The 22,957-nt window shown below is 45.5% G+C and overlaps 1 protein-coding gene across 1 annotated transcript in view; it reads left to right on the top strand.

Moving 5' to 3' along the window:
- Nucleotides 1-22,957, top strand: part of DNAAF8 (dynein axonemal assembly factor 8) — a 153,518-nt gene that overhangs the window by 87,651 nt on the left and 42,910 nt on the right. Inside the window, 6 exon segments of the mRNA XM_075069372.1 lie at nt 1,270-1,585; nt 4,138-4,244; nt 10,302-10,456; nt 16,067-16,214; nt 21,225-21,356; nt 22,756-22,950. Of these exon segments, the coding sequence (XP_074925473.1) occupies nt 1,270-1,585; nt 4,138-4,244; nt 10,302-10,456; nt 16,067-16,214; nt 21,225-21,356; nt 22,756-22,950 (1,053 nt within the window).

Below are 22,957 nucleotides of genomic sequence, written 5' to 3'. Positions count from 1 at the left end.
TTAATCTAATCCAGTTCATTGGATGCAAAACTGGGTAACTGGGTGAGATTTAGTGGCTGGTGACATGCAGGAAGTCAGACTACGTGATTTGGTGCTCCCTTCTGGCCTCACACATTGACTCTAGATGCATCTAAACCCCAGTTCTGAGGAGGTGGTATCCAGTCCCTCCTTGCCCAATGGTGGCAGTGAGTTCAGTGGAGAAGCAAAGTGCATTCCATTCCTGCCCATGCCTAGTGATTTCCAGCCATCTGTGAGACTGTGAGCTTGGAGAGGGATTTGCCACAGCTCTCCTGTGGGTCTTCCTCTGTGGCAAGAAATAAGGGAACCCAGATAGGGAAAGAAAGAAGTGATGGTCACGTATTTTTTTTAAGCATTATTCCTTGTCATTCCTTCCCCACACAGCACAGATCCTGACCAGGGAGAGTAAACAGTTTGCATGGAGTTTTGGCAAAGCTTTCACGTTTCCCTGTTGGGGTCCCCTCATCAGTTCTTCTATTGCTAAGGAAAGGAGCAGGAAACAACCTGGTCCCCTGGCCCAAATGCTTTCCCACCCTCCAACTCCACCAGCCTTCTCTGAGTGAAGTGTGAACTTTTGGGCTCAATGATTTTCAGTGAGAGCCACTCACTCAGCTTTGCATATCTGTGCAGAATCTCCAGTATGTGGTCATGCAGACTTAGCAACATTAACTACTATGATGGTTTCCACCGGGAAAATTGTCAGTGACTTAAACGGAGCTGTTCCAATTTGCACTAGGTGAGGATCTGGCCCTCCGGATTTGACAGGAGCCTGCTGCTGCAGCAATGCCCCCAGCTGTGCAAACCTCATGGAGCCAGCTCTAATTAGGCATGTTTGTGTGGAGGGCTCAGCAGGAGTGGGGACCAGGCCACAGAGGGACCCCATCTCCTTCTGCTGCTTCAAGGTCATTCCTCGCCTCTCTCTTCCCTCCCTGAGCTGCAGACCAGTGGGAGAACCTGGAATTTCGTGTGTTATTTACAAGGCACCCAGACCCTGCCTGTGAAGGGGAAGAGATCACAGTTCTGATCTCCCAGTATAACCAGCAGTGCCAAAGCAAGAGCCTCCAGAGGTGGGCGGAGACCCAATGAGAAACAGCTGTTAGCCTGGCAAATGTGGAAGGGGAGCTAGAGGCAGTACTGATAAACTGTCAGTCATCTAGGCTGAGTAATGAATTGAGAAGAGACCTTGAGTGGAATGAATGAGCCTGGAAAGGGTGATTCCATGCATTAGTCACATGTGTTTATTTTTCACAGACAAGCTGCCTTCTACTTATGCTCCAGAGGCTGGCAAGGCTCCACCTGTGCTGGCTTTAGGCTTGAGAGGGCCAAAAGCACGTAGCGCCTTACAAGATATCATAGGGCCCTCGGATCCACAGCTGGCCAGCATGACAGACTGTGGCTCCATCAATGCCATCTACTGCAGGAGCCAAGCTGAGCCCCTCGCCTACCTGCCCCACACAGACAGCCGTGTGCACAGGGAGCTGTGCCTCTTGTTCGGAGGGAGAGCATGCTGTGATGAGGTGCTTCATGTTGGTGTCCAGAATCCTGCCTGCAAATATAACAAATCAAGGTGACAATCCCATACTGCCCATTTCTGAGATCCTGTGATTCTAGTGGGGGTGGGAGTCATGGGCCGGGTACAGGACTTGCACCACTGAAGGGTCCCCAGGGGATTAGCTAGTTTTGTCAGTCTTTTCAGTGCAGTCCTCAGCAGAGGGGCCCAGCTAGAGGGAGTGCTCGTTGGGAGCACTAATCTATTTCTGCATTTTAAAATGTGTTACTATTAGTGTTTGCAAAACTGGTGTATTCCTTCTCTCACCATGCTGCGTTCTCTGCAACTGACAAAAGTGTATGAAAATGGACGGGCTGAGGCGGCCTTTAGCCTCGGTGATTAGAGTGAGGAGGTGCATGATAGTGGGACCGGGACTTATTTGAGATGATGGAAACATTGTGAGAGGAGGCCCATTGGAAACTCTACCCTGGAGAATAGGGCCACGCCCAAAGGGATTCAACCTTAGAATCAATGTACCTATCCTGATGGTGTAGCAACAGTGTGCCACGTGGCACTGGGACCACACAAGTTCCTTGGCCAGTTCAGATCAGGTGTTTGCATGAGCATGAGGGTGTTCTTTAAACACCCTCTCCTGCTCAGTTTGTATATAACACTGATGTTAGCTTGCAATCTGTTACCTAGCAGAATAGAGTTGCTGAAAGGGAAGGCAATTTGGCAGGGTAGCTTGGAACAGAAAAAGAATAATGGGTCCTGTTCTGCTCCCTGAAGAACCTACTCTCCGGCCCTCCACAAAATAATATCTGCTGCTGCAGGGGGGAGGTTGCAGCCATTGAAATTGCAGCCATTGCACCCTCCCTGAGCACGCAGTGATCTCTGCAGCTTTGCTCTTGATGAGGATGGATACAGTTTCCCAACCTGAAATGTCTACTTCCCTCCCTGTCCTGCAGATTCCCTGACAAAGTCTCAGACACAACAGCCCGAGGTGAGGAAGCAGTTTCAGTCCTGTGTGTTTAAATGGCAGGACATGCTAGGTACATCATGAGCATGAGTCAGTCCTGGGGTGGGAAGCAGAGCACTTCCTCTATCTCCGCAATGGCCTCTTGAAGCTACATCCCTCTGATTGTCCCTTGGGGAGTGGGGCACAGAGCAGCCACCAACAGAGCAAGCAGCTAGGATGTGAAACTCACCCATCCTTCAGCCACTGTCCTGGGTTTCTCCATACAAGGGTGAGCTGGCTCCTTTTAATGTTACCCTGCTGAGCTACACCTGCTGAGATTCACCTGATTCCAGAAGTCCCATGTAAGCCCTGAAAGATCCCTTCTGAAGCTGTGAAAGTAGAGCTATCGCTGTGGCACCAGGATGGAGATTAGACATCAGATGGGCCTAGTGCTGCCTCTCTGCATTGAGGCAAATCGCAGCCACTCTGAGTTAATTCCCTTGCTCCTTGAGGGTTGATTTCTCCTGTAATGTTATTTGGCAGAGTTTATCTTTGCACGATCTTTAACACTGAATTGAATTAATGTTGCCTGGCTTTAAGACTTAAAAAAATTCCCTTTGACAAAGTTTGTTTTTTTTATTGGGGTCTTTTGCCCCTTTACCAATAGGAAACCCTGTTACTTTGTGAGTTTGTGAGTTCAATCCTTGAGGGGGCCACTTAGGGATCTGGGACAAAATCAGTACTTGTAAGGGGGAAGGGATGGCTCAGTGGTTTGAGCATTGGCCTGCTAAACCCAAGGTTGTGAGTTCAATCCTTGAGGGGGCCATTTAGGTAACTGAGGTAAAAATCTGTCTGGGAATTGGTCTTGCTTTGAGCAGGGGGTTGGACTAGATGACCTCCGGAGGTCCCTTCCAACCCTAATAGTCTATCTTTCTAAGAAACAGTGCTAAGAGTTTGGTCCAATAGGAGGGCTTAGCTGGCAAGAGTATAAACTCCATCTCCAAGCTCAGTTCCTCAGGAAAATCAACAGCTCTTACTGTCATCCTCCTGTGGATTCAAGACATCTCAAGGGAAGGGGGTAGGCGGGCAGTCCATGCTTAGCAGGCCTGTCCATGTGATTCCCAGACTACACTTTGCTTTTTTGTCAGTCCCTTGGTTTTTGAAACCACAGTTTGGGTTCACCCTGCTATAATTTGTTCCCTTCTGGAATGAAGAAATATTGGATATTTCACTGCCCTTGGGCATTACTGCCAGGCCCAGTTTATAATAGCTTTCAAAGAGCATCTCCCCAATTACAGTTTGATTAAATATTCGCCAGTGACTAGCAGGTTTGAAATATCATGGGATGGGAAGAACATATGAGATATGGCCCGACATTTCTCAGTTCTTAATTTTTCGTGCCAAGCTGACCACATTGCATTAGCCACTTTTAATTGAACAGCGAGAGCTGGAGAGAGAAGCTGCAATGTAGAAAAACATCCAGTCTGTGTACAAACCCAAGACCCCTTAAGGTGGCCCATGTTCAGATGTCACAGACAGGGAATTGAAGTGGCAGTAAAGCAGTTTTACAAAAACAGCCTCCATCTCCTTGGGGTTAGTGGGTAAAGCTGATAAGTGCCAACGTCTGGGTCTAATCTTAACAGCTTTCACTCTTTCTGTTGTTTTTCCTTAGACTTCAGAGTCCTTCATCTAATAGAGCAAATGCTGACCAAGAGAGGGCTGATCTCCAGGACATGGCACTGTCCAGACCTCCGGCAACACTGGTCTTGACCACCAAAGGTCATTTCTAAGGAGCAAACCTTGAGGTTTCACATGTGTTTCAGGCTCTTTCACCATAGCAGAGGGTGTTATTGTTTATCTTACTCCTGCCCCACATGTTCCTGTTGTCCTGCTCCCATTACACTCCTCAGTGCTGGGTCCTGGCCAGGGGGACAAGAGTCAGGAATTAGTTCGTGAAACATGTAGTGCTTCTTGGCCAATGTGAAGCAACAGAATGTCATGGCCTTCCCTGTCTGCTCCATGTGAGTAGCTATTAGACGCTGTTGTACGGATATTGATCTCAAGGCCTAAAGAGTTGAAGTGTTTGTAAATTCTTTCACTGTCCAACATTAAACAATGATAGGAAGGTTTGGATTATTTTAAACAGAGGCCTTGGTTTTACTTGGTTACTTGGCAAACACCCAAAAGCATTCATTCAAATTAAAAATGTATTGATTGATTAGAAAGAACAAGATATCAAAACAGGCATTTAGATTGGAACTTTGGTTGAATGATTATGCAAAACAAACTTAGTCAAAACCTTTAAATTCTTTCTCCGTCTGGAGGCAAATTATCAGTGTCTCTTATTTTCAGAACAGCCTTTCTTTGGTGAAAACGAGGGGCTTTTTACTCTCAGTCCTGATGTGTCCAGGTCATTTACTTTTCCTGTTCTTAACTAGCAGACAGACCCATGGTGGAGGAGAGACAGAATAGAAAAGATGGGTGAGATATAGCGCCTGTTGGTGTTTTTGGAACACTGGACTGTTGGTTAGTTACGAGGGGATGGTTTTGGCTGACAAGTCGACCACAACACCTGATGCTTAGATCCTGGTTTACAATGTGGTCAGTGACGTCATCTAATCAGATCTTTTCTTCTTAGACAAGGCAGGCTTGGATGAATACAGCATAGTTGACTTCAGGATTTGATTAAAAGCCAGGAGAGTGAGAGACAGGATAGAAGGAAAGAAAAGGGGAGGGGAGCAGAAAATAGCACAAGGGAAGGGGAAACAATGCAGGATCTTACATGCTTGAAAACAAAGTTCCTTGAACAGGATTATGGCCAGCCGGCCTTCCTCTCAGGAAGAAAATCCTTTAGATGAGCCAAGATGAATTGAAGTGCTGGCATTTTTGGGGATGAGTTGGGATGCAAAGTGGGATGGGATATGAGAGGGAGAGCTGAACTGAACTGATCTGAACATGTCTTCTTTCAAAATCTCTTTTTAAAAAACCCAGAAAGGGGGAAAGTAGGCATCATAATTCATCCCCCTCATTATTTTATCCACCCATTAACCTAGTATCTGTTACACCAATTTTGGTCTAACTTCTGGTTCCACATCTTCTATTTTTACAAAGTATAATTTCAACAGTCCTTGGATTATATCAACATGGACTTTTTGGTTTAGTCTAATCCAGCTTCTTTGTCTGGTTCTCTTGCACTTGTTACAACATTCAGGATTGTAAACAACTTGATCTATTTTTCATGGTTATAGTAACATCTCATGAACTTAGACATACTTTTTACATTTGAGCTCATAGGGATACACTTTGTAGGTCCAGTTATCACAACAGGCCTCCTAGACCATGCCTGAGAGACTCTAAAACAGGAAATCCTGTATTCTTGGGGCCTACTTAGTGAAGGAACAGTTCTATGGGGATTAATAGTGTCCTTGAATTGCATGTCTACCTAGCTACAGACCATCCGCCTGTCCTCTTCACAGCCTGGGGTATAATCACATAGGTAGTGCAGTTAAATGGTTCAAACAACCCCACATGCATGTTCCTGGCCTTTCTAGGGCCAGGGACTAGGTGGCCAACCAGTCATCTGGAAAGATGCACAGGGAGCAGCTACTATTAACTGGCTCTGACATTGCTCCTTTCCCTTCCCAGGTTCCCCTCTCCTCCTTGCAGGTGTGGGCTCCCAGTTTCTGTATTCCCCCTAAAGAGTTGGCTGAGAACTTGCTCCAGCAGCCCTACACAGGAGTGACAGCCAGCTAGGAAGTGCGAACAGAGAGAGTCTGTCTTCCTGGGAAATTTGTGCTCAGGAGGAGAGTGTGTGAGGTAGATGAGCCATTGACCTCGTGGCCTCTTCTAGTGGGGTCAGGGACAGCAAATCATTCTGCCCTCTCCAAAGGAGGAGTGGTTTTGAGATTGTGCTACCAGAGCACTGCTGACCTACCTCTGCTCCCTGGGACTAAGGGTAGCCCTGCAGGGAGGAACTGAGGGGTACAGAAACCGTCCAACCAGCAGTGAGAAGATAGTAAGGACAGGGGAGGAGGAAGATGCTCTGGCATAGAAAAGAGGAAATTAATTTGCCAAAGAAAACTGGATTGGAGAGGAGAACGGAAACAGGAGCCAGAAAGATGAGAAAGGAGGGGAAAGTGAGGGAGAGAATGGGAGGAAGGAAGATAAAAGTCAAGAAAAGATGAGGCCTACCTTTTAAATGCATTTGATGTAAATATGTATGTTAACACTAGCAGCTGAGCAAGTTCCTCTGGCAGACACCCCTCTGCTCTGTACGTTCGGGGGAGGGGATGATGGCAGGTGGTGGTTGTTGCTGATGGACTGAGCCAGATTTCCTGTTTGCCTATCTTTTTATGGCCACTGATGATTCACGTGCGATGTGGGCTGCTGAGCTGCCCCCCTGCTGTGGTTCCATCTGTGGTTGTTGGGCTCAGGAAGTTCCGCCCAACCTTTGCTCTTCAAACGGATGGGTGGTGCATCATGCCTTTTGGAAGAGAAGCTGAAGATCTTCTCTGGGAGGGGACAGCATGCAGGAGTACTGGTGAGAGGAGCCACTGTGCTCCCTTACTGAGCTCTCTGGAAGCCTCCCTTGGAATAAGCTAGTGACACCCTGTCAAGGGGTTATCCTCTCCAGCACATCCCTTGTAGGCTCAGCCACTGGACTCCGCACCTTCCTTCTGGTTCCTTCAATCCACTGCTAGCCTGAGGCTGGCTCAGGAACAGTGCTGTCCCCGGAAGCTGAAATTAGCGGGAGTGTTCAAATTTATAGGGGGTTGAGGGCTGAGGGGTGAGACTGTGCGGGCAAAGGTGGGCAGCTGTAAGTTTTTATATATTTTCATTGGCAAGGTGATTCGGTGCTACCTCTCGGCCCCATATTTTAACATCAGAAAATACCAATAAACCGCCAGCATTTGAATTTCTGATGATTTATTGTTTATAAATCATCATTTGAAATGATTAGGTTGGCTAACATCACTGAAATGAACGTGCCAATATTGTCAGAACAAACACAGCTGTGTGAGGAAGCTCATCTTTGCTCAGACTCTTCAAACCTATTATGTTTTTTTAGGTACATGTATTTGATCATATATCTGCTTTTAAAATGTGTAGTGATGTTTCCATTTCAATTCAGATTTCCAAACCAACAAATAAATGGAATTTTTTTCCAATTAGAAATTTTTTAAAACATCTAGATCTAGTTGGAACATGACTAAATTGGCAACATTTCTGTAACTAGTTGACCACTGAGGGGAGGAGCGAGTTTGGGGTGGAGGGAAGGTAGAAAAATCCCTGCTCAGGAACATGCTCCCCCTTCGTATGGTCTAATTTATTAGAGTTTCTACAGCGGGTGACATACTTTGTTAGTTGCCCCAGGTCACCTTCTCTTGGGCCTAGCAGAGTCCTGGTCAGTTCTTTGTTCTCATTCAAAAGACACCCCAGCCCCCTTCCTGGAGCCGGGGTTGTGCTTCAAACAATCACTCCCCCTCTCCTCATAGCAGAAGCCCAGCCCTCCTTCTTGTAATTTAGCCAGCTATAGAGCCTTCGCACCATTCATTTTTTTTCTTCTCTCTCCATATCCCCTTTAGATCCTTATATTGGACCTTTCAAACCCTTAAATGGCCATTCCACGTGGTGGGGTGGGCTGACCACTAAGTATTACCACCTTTAAGGGGAAGATGACCCTGTCACACCCCCATACAGAATGGACAGTGCAGCTGCATTATAGCACCCATCAATTGCAGCTGCCAGTCACACTAACAGACAGAGACAAGGTGGGTGAAGTAATATCTTTTATTGGTGAGAGAGACGAGCTTTCGAGCTACACAGAGATCACTTCTTCAGGTCCAAGCTATATTGAACCATAGGAGATATGCTTGTTAATTTCAGTCCTATATTCGTTCCAAAACAGGGGTGTCAAGGTTTTTTTCCCACTTTGAACTTTAGAGTTCAAGAAGTGGGGACCTGCATGATCACTTTTAAATTTAATTACTAGCTTAAATCTGGTACGCTGCCACCAGCCAGAAGTTAGCATCTGACACACTTTTTGTTCCTCCAATACCTTCCCTGGGGAACCCAAGACCCAAACCCCTTGGGTCTTAAAACAAGGAGAAATTAACCATCCCCCTCCTTTTCCCCCCAGACTCTCCCCTCCCTGGGTTGCCTTGAGAGGCTTACACAGATCCAAACTCCTTGGATTCTTAAAACAAAGAAGGAATTAACCTAAAACCCTCCCTGCTTTCCCCACTCATTCCCTCATTGAGTTTGGACTCAATCCTTCCCTTGGATTTTAAAACAAGGAAAAATCAATCAGGTTCTTAAAAAGAAAGCTTTTAATTAAAGAAAGAAAAGGTAAAAATTATCTCTGTAAAATCAGGATGGAAAATGCTTTACAGGATACTCAGTTTCATATGGACTAGAGGGACCCCCCACTCCTAGCCTGAGATTCAAAGTTACAGCAAATAGAGGTAAAAATTCTTCCAGCAAAAACACCAGTTGAGGAAACAAACATAAGACTAATCCACCTTGCCTGGCTATTACTTACTATTTTGAAACATGAAAGAATGATTCAGAAAGATTGGGAAAGCCTGGGTGTACGTCTGGTCCCTCTTAGACCCAAGAGCGAACAACGACCCAAACAAACAGCACAAACAAAGACTTCCCTCCACCAAGATTTGAAAGTATCTTGTCCCCCTATTGGTCCTCTGGTCAGGTGTCAGCCAGGTTTACTGAGCTTCTTAACCCTTTACAGGTAAAAGAGACATTAACCCTTAACCATCTGTTTGACACGTTCCAAAACAGGGGTTATTTATGAAAAAGGGTACTGTTTTAACTAGACATTGGCCAGAAGCTTATCTGGACTGCCCACTTTCCTGAAATTTGGCAGTTCAGATACAACAGGCCTAACAGTAGCTCCAAACTGGCTTTGATCCCACAAACTAACCCTTACTGAGATTTTGCAAAGTGCAAACCACCCCATTTCTTCCAGCTGTCATTTCAAGCTTATTGTTTCTTTCTGTCTTGCTGTTGATTTGTTTTGGAACACTTAGATTCACAGTATTGGTAAGGTTATTGGAAAACCAAAGGGACTCACAATGGGATGCAGAGCCTTTAGCTTCCAAGGTACTGGTGCAAATCTGGTGGACGCCAGTGGTGAACTAAAATACCAGCAGATGACTGTTCAAAGGCTAACACATGCTGGGTCTCAGTCCAGCTCCTGGGGGGAAAAATGTTCATGTCACAAAATCTAGAATCACAATTGCCATTTCTTGTTGCCAATCTCAGCAGAAAAGCCAGGCAGTAACTGGGATATGAAGACAAAAGTACGTTCTCACCCATGATTCCTCCACTGTCAGGGCACATTAGCAGGTCGGTATAGAGAGAACCTGTCTAGAGCTGACACATTGTATGGGGACTTCTCCTAGCCTATTACAGAGGCCAGGTTGTTTCATGATTACAGCAAAGGGCTAGGACGACAGAGGTCTGGGATTCTAATCTGAGGTGAACCACTGACTCACTCTAACTATGCCTCAGTAAACCCAGCTGTACAGCAAATGGAGAAGGAATTCACAGATCATCAGATAGATCTGAGCCAAACTTTCTAGAATAATTGTCTTTTAAAGAAGATCTTTGATGGTGTGAATCCTGGCTTGGCCTGTAGTGACAGCTGTTTGTAGGTGTGATGGGTCAAATAAGGATTAATGCTGACTGCAGAATGTATTGTCACCATCTGGGCTGGTCTGGAAATTGGGGCTGGCCACTTTCATGAGGCTTCCTGCAGAGATGGAACAGCTTCCACAAAAATAACCTGATGCCTTTCTCATCTTTACTTTGATCCAGGGGATGTCATTTTGGTCGTGTCACCTGCTGTGCCTCCTCATGCATATGGGGATGTGATTTCAACCTGTACTCAGAGAGGTTTTACTCTGCAGGGAATCAAGCAGCTGCGACTTTCTCCCAAGCGAGCCATCATGGTTAGCATGACAACAAGTCAGGTATGAGACAGAGGGTCACTAGAATAATGCTTTCCCAGATCCTGAATGGCATATCCATTAGTGTTCCTGCTAAAACCTACAATGTAGCTGCAATGGGCTAGGCTGATTCCAACCCCAATGGTTTTGATTTTGACATGACTGTCCAACATCTTGCAGGCTGGGCTCTCAGGATATTGAAAGCACCTCAAAATACCTGTGTGGCTGGTGCAATATGATTATGTCGTGATGTTCACATGTTGTGTCATGATGCTGCCACATGGTGAGATAAGGTCAGAATATCATGATGGAAATGTTACAGTCAGCTCATTTTCATCTAAGGTGACCATATGTCCCGATTTTATAGGGAGAGTCCTGATATTAGGGACTGTCTTATATAGGCTCCTTTACCCCCCGCCCCCCATCCCCCATCTCGATTTTTCACACTTGCTGTCTGGTCACCCTGTTTTCATCCCAGATGACAACATTTTTAAAGACACACTCCTGCAGGCCTTGGGTCAATAATGAAAGACTCATAATGAAGAAGCAGTGTTACTTTATGTGCCTGTTGCAACAGCTGGTCCCAGTGTGAAATGATTGCATTGTGAATCCCAGTTTAGAACTGGATCTACTTTTACATTAATAATAGCATCTCCTCCAAAAAGGGGACAAATATTCTAACATGTTGTCCTGGCACTATTTGAATCCCAGAGATGGTCAGCAATGCTGACTTTCTCAGCAGAGTGGTCAAATCAGCCACTGGTGAATCCACCTCTGTGAGGTGGATGAGGCTGGTAGAACAGAGACTTGTGCTGTGCCATTTTATTAGTCCACACAAAGCCAAATGGGCCTCGGATTAGCTTGCACTCAGTAAGGAAAGTCATGTTTTTTATAGCGATGAGCTTGCTTCACCCTTGGGTGAATTTTGCTTTGTGGTTTTCTCATGCTTGTTACCCTTTTGCCAGCCAGCCTGCACCCAGGGTTCCCCATCTTCTGACATCATCTTCTTTTGCTATGAGTGGCACCTCCAGTTGTTTTCAGAGCTGAGTTTCCTTTGTGCTGGAAAATCCCATTAAAGCCCCATCTTTCCTGGCAGCAGAGAATACTAATGGCCAGATTGTGCCATTGTGAAAGTCAAATATAAATTTTGCTGTTGATTTCAATGGGAGCTGGATTGGGCCCTAACTGTAAAAATCACTGTAAGATGATTTTTAATCAATTAATTTGCCATCGGGAGATACTCCTCATTTGCCATATGTGACTGCATAACTTCATAGTTCTTCTTCTGGTGCTTGTTCATGTCCATTCCAATCAGGCAGCCAGAAAACTTTTCCCTTAGCAGCATCCGTCGGGTCGGCCTGGGCACCCCCTGGAGGTGCTCAATATAGAGCCTTGCCGACCCACCACCCCCTCAGTTCCTTCTTGCCACCAGTGACAGCTAGCTGGAACAACCTGTTGCTCTTGCTTTGAAAGCACGTTTGGGCAATGTCCACTCTTAGTGTTTATAGTTGTTCTCAGTAGTTACTAGTGTTAGTTTAGTATTAGTAGTTAGGTCATAAGTTTCCTTTTGGGGTTCCCCTCCCCCAACCAACACTCCCCCAGCACTGGGGTATGCCCCGGTCCCCAGGGTTCAGACTCTGTGAGGACCGTGGAAAATTTATGCCTAAGAGCGACCTGCACTCTTCCTGTCTGTGGTGTCTCAGGGAGAGCCACCAGAAGGAGAGGAGCAGAATTTGCAAAGGGTTTTCCTCTAGGACCTTAAAAGACCAGGAGCAAAGACTCAAGATCCTTCTCATGGAGGCAGCACTCCAGCCACTACGCAACCCGGGGTTGGCAGAACCCATGCCCAGCACCTCCTCATCAGTGTGCAGTGCTCTGGCACCAACAATGCGAGAGTCGGTACCAAGAAAGGACCATAAGGACTCACAGCACTGCCACAGCTCCGCCCATAGACAATGTTCTGTGAGGCACTGGTCTCAGTCCCTGGTGCCCCAGAAAAAGAAAAGGCCAGAGAGGGGTCGCTTTCCCACTTCCAAGCCCAAGGAGCCTGCGGCAGGGAGACCCAAACCAGGCCATGTCATCTCGGACCCTCTGTCTCCCAGAGTATCATTGACCCCTACCCCCTCTGGGGTCCAGTTGAGTCCAAACCCTCACTGCTCTCGGGACCAACATGGCGGAGAGCTCCAGCTCCCCTCTACAGGGACCTCTCTCATGAGCAACTCCTTATATAGGAGGTGCACTCACTCCTTTCGCTACAGGCAGTGGAAGAGATTCCTCAGGAGTAAAAGGGCAAGGGTTTTTATTCCTGGTATTTCCTAATACCAAAAGCCAAAGACAGGCTCAGACCCATCCTAGACCTGTGAGAACTCAATAAGTTTGTGAAGAAGCTCATGTTCCGCATGGTCTGTTCGGCCTCCATCATCCCTTCATTAGATCCAGGAGACTGATATGCCACCCTTGACTTGAAAGACGCATAATTTCACATAGCAATAACTCTGCCCCACAGAAAATACCTCCAGGTTTGTGTTGAAAAACAACCACTGTCAGTTCACAGTCCTCCCGTTCGACCTGTCAGTTGCACCTCGAGTGTTCACCAAGTGCATGGCAGTCGTGGCCATGTTCCTGCGCAAGCGACAGGTATAGGTGTTCCTATACCTCGACAACTGGCTGATCAAGGGCTGCTCCAGTTCTCAAGTGGAAGGACAAGTTGACTTTATAAGAATGATGTTTCATGAACTGGGCCTTCTTCTGAACACGGGGAAATCAACTCTGTCCCCTGTTTAGAGGATAAAGTTTATAGGGGCAGTACTAGACTCAAAACAAGCCAGGGCATACTTACCAGAAGCAAGGTTTCGGTCCCTCAGTGACATCATATGAAGTCTCAGGCAGTTCCCCACCACTACAGCAAGGAATTTCCTGAAACTCCTGGGACACATGTATCTATGTAGTACAGTATGCCAGACTCAGACTTCTACCTCTTCAGTCATGGCTGAGGGTGCAATCCACACCATCCTCCAGATCATTAATGAAGATATTGAACAAAATCGGCACCAGGACCAACCCTTGGGGCTGGCACTCCACTTGATACCTGCTGGCAACTAGACATGACCATTGATACTACCCGTTGAGCCCGACGATCTAGCCAGCTTTCCTATCCACGTTATAGTCATTCATCACAGCCATACTTCTTTAACTTGCAGCAAGCAATACTTTGAGAGATCATATCAAAGTTTGCAAAGTCAAGGAATACAGTATCCACACTGCTTTCCTCTCATCACAGAGCCAGTTGTCTCGTCATATGAAGGCAATTAGGTTAGTCAGGCATGCCTGTCTTATGGTGAACATGCTGACTGTTCCTGATCACATTCCTCTGCTCTAAGTGCTTCAGAATTGATTCCTTGAAGGACCCGCTCCATTGATTTTTCAACGGGACTGAGGGTGAGGCGACTGGCCTATATGTTCTCCGATCCTCCCCTTCCCTTTTTAAAGATGGGCATATATAACCTTTCCAGTCATCCCCCTGCACCCCCGATCGCCATGAGTTTTCAAGATAATCCAATGGTCCTGCAATCACATCCACCAACTCCTTTAGCACCGTCGGATGCACCGCATCTTGCCCCATGGACTTGTGCTCATCCAGCTTTTCTAAATAGGCCTGAACCACTTCTTTCTCACAAGGGGCTGTCACCTGCCTCCCATGCTGTTTGCCAGTACTAGTCTGGGAGCTGTACCTTGTTCATAAGACAGAGACAAAAAAAGCATTGAATACATGAGCTTTTTCCAATTCCTCTGTCACTAGATTGCCTCCCTCATCAGTAAGGGGCCACACTTCCTTGACTTTCTTTCTTGTTGCTAACTAACGCTGAAGAACCCTTCTGTTACTTCTAACATTTCTTGCTAGCTGCAACTCTCAGTGTGATTGGCTCCTGATTTCCTCCTGCATGCCTGCAGCCAATATTTTTACACTCTCCCTGGTCATTGTTCCACTCTTCCCTTCCCTTTTAAGCTTCTTTTTGTGTTTAAGATCAGCAAGGATTCACGTTAAAGCAGCTGGGTTGCCTGCCATATTTACTATTCTTTCTACACGTTGGGATGGTTTGTTCCTGCAACCTCAATAAGGATTCTTTAAAATACAGCCAGCTCTCTGGGACTCCTTTCCACCTCATGTTATTCTCCCAGGGGATCCTGCCCATCAGTTCCCTGAGAGAGTCAAAGTCTGCTTTTCTGAAGTCCAGGGTCCATATTCTGTTGCTCTGCTTTTTTCCTTGTGTCAGGATCCTGAACTCGACCATCTCATGGTCACTGCCTCCCAGGTTCCCATCCACTTTTTTTTCCCTACTAATTCTTCCCTGTTTGTGAGCAGCAGGTCAAGAAGAGCTCTGCCTCTGGTTGGTTCCACCAGCACTTGCACCAGGAAATTGTCCCCTACACTTTCCAAAACCTGAGATGTGTTGTTCATGTCCATTCCAGTACCCATCCTACTACCCATCTGTCAGAGTAGCCAGCAAGAAGGAACTGAGAGGGTGGTGGGTGGGCAGGGCTCTATATTGAGTGTCATGAAGGTGTGGTTCCAGGGGATGCCCAGGGCAATCCAATGAATGCTGCTAGGGGAAAAGTTTTCCAACTGCCATGCGCACACACACGTGCACACACCTGACTGGAATGGACATGAACAACACAGTTGAATGAGTATGCATTTGGTATTGTCAAATCTCTGTGGAAGCAGAAAAGTAAGAGAAAAAGGAGGATCTGGGGGTAGATGTCTTTAGACCATTTAAGGATTGAGCGAAAGGAAACTCTAATCCTAACAACGCGAGAGTTGTAGGAGATGTTGTTCTCACCTTGCTTTCAGTTGACAAGGATGGAATGCTGACTTAAGCAGAAACCTTGAGATAAGCTAGCATCTGGAGGAAATTTTGTATAAACAAAGGATAACCATTAGCCATTGATGTATGTAACGGGAAAGTATAAATACTTGTCTTATATTGCTTGTAGGGGGACCACCTGTCCGACCACAGTCTTCCCTTACAATTGCTCTTAGCAACAAGTCAGAGACAGTTTATTAATAAACGCAGAGTGAGGACTTGTTTTCTTCCACATCTCAGTCCAAGGAAACCGAGATAATCATTAAAACAGGGCTTCTAATCAAACTGAGATAGACAAGAATGAGCCCAGGTCTGCACTCCTCACAACAGCTAGTGAATTGAGTGAGACTTTTCCTTGCATAGGGAGACAGTCCTTTGTAAATCATGTGTTGCACAGGGTGGGGGAGGGGCTTAGACTGCAGAGTGGGGCACTTCCTGGTTCACCTACAAAACTCTGCACAAGGCTCTTGTTTACCACATGATTTTCTTCAGATCTGAAGAAGAACCATCTTCCTTCTTCATAACACTTTACCAAATAAAAAAATAACACCATGTCCAAAATGCTTGTGAAGTAACGCTCCTAAATCCACATGGCAGCACTGAAATGCAAATAGCCTGATTTGCAGAGCAGCTCCCCTTGACTTCATGGGATCTGTGGATGCTCAGCTTCCCTGCAAATCAAATCACTTTTAAATAGGTACCTAAATATGGACTTAGGAGTCTAGCTTTAGGTTCCTAGGTTTGAAAGTGTTGGCCTATGTAATTGCAGATGGCTGTATTTTGCCCTAACAAGACTTCAAGTCCCCCTGATAGGAGATCCTCAAGAGAAGAACTTCCTGCTGAGCCACGCTTGCACAGTCTGATTTTACTGCTGAGAAAGGAGAATGCTGGCCATCATGTTCCTGCATTCGTCAAAGGTAATGCCAGTCTTTCCCAGGTCCTTCAGTGAAGAATGTTGGTATTTAGGTATGCACCACGCAGATTGGAAAGCTTCATTTAACAGCACCATGTTGCAGTCAAACTCTTTCAAATTATCTGGGCCTGACCTTAGCTTTCACTAAGTACCATGCATCACCAGGCTCATATATGAATCAGCCACCACCATTAGATCCACATTCTGTGTAGCAGGTAATCAAGCTATGCAGTAATTTGGTCTATAGCCTTCAGTCTAGACTCCTCATTGCCCAGGTAATCATGGTGGCCAAAAGTATCCATCTGCGACTGTGCCAGAAGACAGTCGCTCCTCCTTGTGATCTACCTATTTGTGACACCCAGGCTTGTTTATTTCAACTTACTCTATACCTAGGAATTCATATTTTAAGGACAGGAGAGACTATTAAATCATCTAGTCTGTATAACACAGGGCAGAAGATTTCAGCCAGTTTTTATGCCTTATAACTGGTATTTGAGTAAAGCATCTCTTCCAGGAAGGCATCCAGTCTTTAGCTGAAGACTGCAAGAGCTGGAAAACCCACCATTTCCCTTGTCTGTCTGTTCTAGTGGTTAATCACCTCACTGTTAAAAATGTGTACCTTGTTTCTAATTTGAATTTGTCTGGCTTTAACTTCCAGCCATTGGTTCTTGTTATGGCCTTCTGCACTAAGTTTCAGAGCCCATTAGTACATGGTATTTTCTTCCTTTGAAGGTACTGATACAGCGTAACCAAGTCATCTCTCAGTTTTCTTTCTGATAAGCTAAACAGATTGAGCTTCTTAAGTCTTTCACTGCAAGGTTTCTCTTGCAACCCTTGACTCAGTTCTGTGGCTCTTCTCTGCACCCACCCCAATTTTCCAACATCCTTTCTAAAATACTGCATGCAGTATTCCTCTATTGACCTCACCAATGCCACATACAGAGGGAAAATAACTTGTGTACTCCTACTCAACTGTCTATATGTCCAAGGATGACATTGGCCATTTTAGCCGCTGTGTCACACTGCAAGCTCATGTTCAGCTGTTTGTCCACTTTGCCCCTAAATCCATCATTGCTTTTGTGCTTGGTACTCTAGGTTCTCTGTCTTCATATGAAGCAGCTGTGAATACATGAAGCCAAATGCCCTGCAAAGCTCCAACTGCTGCATATGCAGGAGCCCTTCTGTTTAGCAACACAGATTGAGCACAGGTGAACATACTGCTCTGGCTCTCTGTAGTGGCACAGAATCCAGTTCATAGTCTCTATACTGATATTTAAAGGCCTCCAAGGGATTGGCCTTAGCTCCACGAGAGAGACCCCTCCCCCTGTGACCAGATTGTTCCACATCTATCTAGCTATGGAACAATTAAACTTTTGACAAATTGGGAGAATAGGAGCTAGAACTTGCACTCGATCTAGGCCTTGACAACAGCTCTTGTTTCTGCAAGGGGTGAGGCTGAGGAACTAAATGGAAAACTTGTCTCTTTGACTTGGCTTTCCTTCAGCAAGGTCTTCGCACAGGTGCGCATCCCCACTCGTCACACACATGGTCACCTGCAAAAACCAATGCCCGGTGCTCCTTCTATAGGCTGAGAAGAAAGAGGGAGATTGTTATTATTTTTCTAGTTTTAAATTCTTGGGAGGGGATCAGTTATTCTGCTGACAGAGCATTCTCGGGGGCCAGTCCCAGACTGTGGAATGAACTCCCTCCTCCCCCCCCCCCCGAACTAAGGACCATCACAGACCTTCTGCTCCAAGTGCATTTCTTTGACTTTGCCTTCTCCAATATAACCACAGAGCAACATCTATCTGCTGTTTTAAAAAAAAAAAAAAAAGTCCAAACCCAGTTCTCCTGACTCAGCCAAGGCTTCTTCCCCTGGAGAGAGGCTGAGGGGACATGATAGATGTTAGTCATGTTGCTTAATGCATGGCTGAAGTGCTCAGGTAGCATGGTGATGAGCGTGGTATAAGAATTTACATAGAATAGAATAGTGATGGGACCATATAAGTAGCTAGAAAGACAGAAGAGATGTATGCCCCGTGACCAAAGAGCAGGAGAAAATCCTTGACCAAATTCTTCTAGCTACTGCCTGTTGGGGAAAATTGACTACAGAGAACCCCTCCCGTCACTGTAGTGAGTGTCTACACTGAAGCATACAGCAGTGCAGTGGTGACACTATGGTGGTTTAAGTGCAGACATAGCCTAACTCTATGCACCTATTTTAAAAAAATCACGTCTCTTAGCACATAGATATTTCTTTGTGTACGTATGCAGTGGTAGGCATATGTTTTGGGCCAGATCCTCAGCTGATGTCAGTCAGTATAGCTCCATTGCCTTCATTGCGGCTATGCTAATTTATACTAGCTGAGGAGCTGGCATTTTGGTTTTGAGTGGCCAGGCTATCAGGACTGGCTCTTTGTCTAGTGCACAGCAAGTTCTTTACTTATCTCTATCCTTATTAGCTTTTCAATTTCTTTTCAGACAGGGACCCTGGAAGCCAGTTAATTGAGCTTCCATGTGGCAAATAATAACTTCTCTCTGAGCCCATCTCCAGCATTATCCACCCAAGGATCTCAAAGTATTTGACAACCACAAATTAAACCTCAGGGAAAGCATTACTATCCCTATTAACAAATGGAGAAACTGAGGCAAAGAGCAGCTAACTGTCTTGGGCACAATCATGCAATAAACCTGGAAATAAAACCCAGTTCTCCAGACTCAGTCCTGTGTTTCAATCACATCATCCATTCTTCACTGCTCCTTTAGTTCACTATAGTGATCCTCTAGTCATTCAGCCCACACTTGGGCAGAACTTCCTTTTAGCTGCAGGATTGGACCCTGTACGTGTATTCTTTGGAGTTTGGGTGCTTTACAGTGTCCTCTCACTAACTATCCCAGTTTGAGAATTATTATTCTTTCTATCATTAGTGCCTTGCTTTTCTATAGTGCACAGTAAAATGCTTGAAAATGGAAAATCACAAATGTTACAATGGGAAAGAGATTTAGAGGTTCAGAATGATTTGATAATGCAGAAGGTTCTTTCCCTTTTCTCCAGTGAGTATCACACATACTCCCTGAAAACATGCCTAGGCATGACTGATTAATCATGGCAGAGTAATTTACAGCATTGAATTGTTTTCTGTCTAAATTCCTTAGAAAAGTTACTCATTGAAGAAACATGGTTCTTGGTCTTCCTAAGGGAATTTGAGCAAATAGTTCTCTTTGAGAAGGTCACTGAGAATATGTACAGTATTTACAGTGCTTTAATATATCAAAGCAGAAACTGGCAAAAGGAAAGCTTTGGAAAGGTAAAAGATTGCCACTCAAAAATTCATAGATTCTAAGTTCAGAAGGGACCATCTATGATTCTGTGATCAAAAAGATTAGGGTTGGAAAAGACCTCAGGAGGTCATCTAGTCCAAAACTCTGCTCAAAGCAGGACCAACCCCAACTAAATCATCCTGCCAGGGTTTTGTCAAGCTGGGCCTTAAAAACCTCTAAGGATGGAGATTCCACCACCTCCTTAGGTAACCCATTCCAATGCTTCACCACCCTTCTAGTGAAATAGTTTTTCCTAATATCCAACCTAGATCTCCCCCACTGCAACTTGAGACCATTGCTCCTTGTTCTGTCATCTGCCACCACTGAGAACAGCTGAGCTCCATCCTCTTTGGAATCCTCCTTCAAGTAGTTGAATGCTGCTATCAAGGCTGATTTTCTTGTCTGACCTCCTGCATAACCCAGGCCAGAGAACTTCCCTGAAACAGTTCCAGTTTGAACTAGAGCAGATCTTTTAGAAAAACATCCAGACTTGATCACAATGGATCCTTTTCATCCTTAGACCAACTTTGCAAACATCCCTTCCCTGCAGTCACAACTGAGGCTTGGAGGATCAGGCCTATGGCAGGGCTGATGTCTGACTCTGAGAGCCTGGGTCGAGGGTTAGATGCTAAAGCCAGGGGTCAAAAACCCATTTCAGAGTCTAAATACCAAAGCCAGGGGTCCAAGTGGGAGGCAGAGTTCAAGTACTGAAGCCAGGGGTTGGGATTGGACTTGGTGTTCAAGGGCAGAATCCCAGGATCCGAGTCAGGGTCGGAGTCTGGGAGTGAGACAAGAGGTAGGTCCAAAACTACAGCTGGCTGCGGAGTCCATCTAGTTGTATGTTATTTCCTGGAACTTCTCTTGGGCTTAAATAGGGTGCCTGGACCAATCAGGAGCCATGAGGGAAACTGTCTGTCAGTCTGGCCTTCTGAGATGGTGCTTCCTGTGGTGTTTGTCTCCATAGGGTCTATCACAGCTGCCAGATAGCTGTGTAGAGGTGTCAGTCTCCTTGTGGACCTTCCATCTTCCGCAGAACCTAACGGACCGGTGGCTTATTCCTGAGCCACCTGTGGAAAAGCTGACGGTTTTATCAAATAAGCTTTCATTTGGCCACCAGGAAATGCCAAGCTGGCTACAAGGACCCCACGAAGAAGTCCAGTGTTGCTAAGCAATAATCATTTCCTTCTCCAATACTATTTCCCTTTCCAAAGCATGCCAATTAGGGTCCTACTCCTAGAACCCATCCATGCCTGATGATATATCCTAGTTAGTTTAAGACAGCAAATGACAGTCAGGGCTGAAACAGGACGAGTCTCTGGGTTCTTTCTCTTTGGAGTGGTTTCTTTTCATAATGTGGGGTTGGTGTCTATTGAAAATGCTAGGATGTTGGCCTCAATGTTAAGAGTCTTTCTAAGAAAAATAATTGCCAAGCCAGCCTTTTCCAGCAGCTACTTAATCCTGCTGTAAATGAATGTGCCTTACCATGCTGTCAAGGCTGCAAGACTATGTGTTTTGTATTCCTTGGGTGAACTCTACATGACCCATATTAATATCTCCATAATAGGAGTTTGGACATACGACCCAAGGGTAGATGGCAGGATGGCGCGCATTCCCGCTGAGTCTTGCTCTGACAGAATGCACAGTAAATAGCTGTGCACAATGTTTCGTATACGATCTATTGTTCTCTTCCTAGGGCTGATGAATGAACTGGTAGAACGAGGCCTCCTTGGGGAGGTGCGAAGCAACTTGCCTCCCAGTGCTGAACTGGAACCTGCATTGTGTTTTCACGTGGCTCCCTATACTGACAGCTTGTTGCAGACACTGGGTATGTCAAAGTGATGGAAAATCTAAGATTCTGCTGATTACAGAGCAAGATCCTGAGGTCTGCCTATTATAGGGCCATACCCCAGGATTTGCCTATTATAGGGCCAGATCCTGGAGTCTTTACAGTGATTTTTCCAGAACAAGAACCTCAGGATTTTGTTTATTGTCAATAATAATGTATTTGGCACTGTACTCTGAGACCTTTTCCTAATGCTGATTAGTGACTCCAATGGGACAACTAGTGGATTAAGGTGTTACCCTTACTTGTACTGGGTATCAGAAATTAGGCCATATACATTGGTTTCAGGGAGTCAAAAAGCTCTCCTAGTAAAATAGGTGTGTGTTATCAATTAGAATTTATGCTGTAAAATCTTAATAAGTAGCATAAAGAGAGAAAGAAACGGACATTTTTCCTGGGGATTCCATTTCTAAACAGCATTAGGCTAGTGAGGATAATAGATTTGGTATGAAAGTGAAGGGTATGGTGATCAAAATCAAATCTTAAGCCACATCCTGGAATCTTTGCTTGGTCCTTCCAATTGAACTCAGTAAGTGTTTTGCCAGAGTACAAGGTCTTCAGGACTGACCCATTGTGCACTCAGGAGAATTCTGAAGGGAGATTCTGAGTCCAATTTGCAGACATGATGGACCAGATCCTCAAAGGTAGTTAGGCCCCTGTCTCCCATTGAACTCAAAGGCTTTGAGATCTGGGCTGAAATCCCTAATTGCTGCAATTGGCCTCTTGGTGCCAGCAGGAGCTGATAAACCAACACTGGTCCTGATTGTTTAACAATTGGGTTTAAGAACTGAATAGTGATAGGAGTGGAATGTGGCAAAGTTCCTTTCAAGGGATTTCCGACTGTCATCCATGTCCTGGTCATGCCTAGCTGACACATGGGAAACATGTTCCGTGCTGCAGAGCTACTGAGTAACCAGAAGTCGGTTTACTGCAGCCTGCCTCATTGCTCTGAATTGAGTTTTTTTGCCTTCCTTGTGATCTGATGAACCAGCAAATTTCTGCTCATAGTTAAAATAAATATATAGACCCTGATATTTTTAGAAGAGAAAAGACACTGATCTAACCAAATATAAATATGTAGACATCAGTTAAAAACACAATCCAGACTTTCTAGCTCTGATGATTTTAGGGCTGGAGAATGATTCACTGTTGGAAACAAAACCCGCTCATGTTTTGCAGATAAGCCCTCACTTTAGACCAGGTTGAGACTCAGTCACCAGACACTTGTCTACGTCCTACTTTGTATCTGGGAGGAAGCTACTCTTAGAACCCATGCTCTGTTATCCTCTGGAGGATAAGTCAGTCCCTCCACATTAAGAGAAAGGGGAAGTTTGTTACCCTGGATAATTAAGTTTGTTGTTTTGATCTTCTCCCTGAGCAGGAGGCAATCTCAGTGCAGTGCCAGACTCATGTAATGTTCCTCTGGATCTTTTATGCCACCGAACCTACGCCTTGGATCCTGAAATGGAACAAGTTGTCATCCTGACACTGATTGGAAAGGAAGCCATGAAGAGTGCTGGCCATCTTCTTTGCCAAATCCTTCACCCTGGCTTCCAGAAGCAAGCTCAAAACCCAGGTGACTC

This window comes from Chelonoidis abingdonii, chromosome 9 (assembly GCF_003597395.2).
Source record: "Chelonoidis abingdonii isolate Lonesome George chromosome 9, CheloAbing_2.0, whole genome shotgun sequence".
Classification (NCBI taxonomy): Eukaryota; Metazoa; Chordata; order Testudines; family Testudinidae; genus Chelonoidis; species Chelonoidis abingdonii.
Note: the sequence above shows the minus strand (reverse complement) of the source record. Positions and strands in the feature narration are given on the sequence as shown.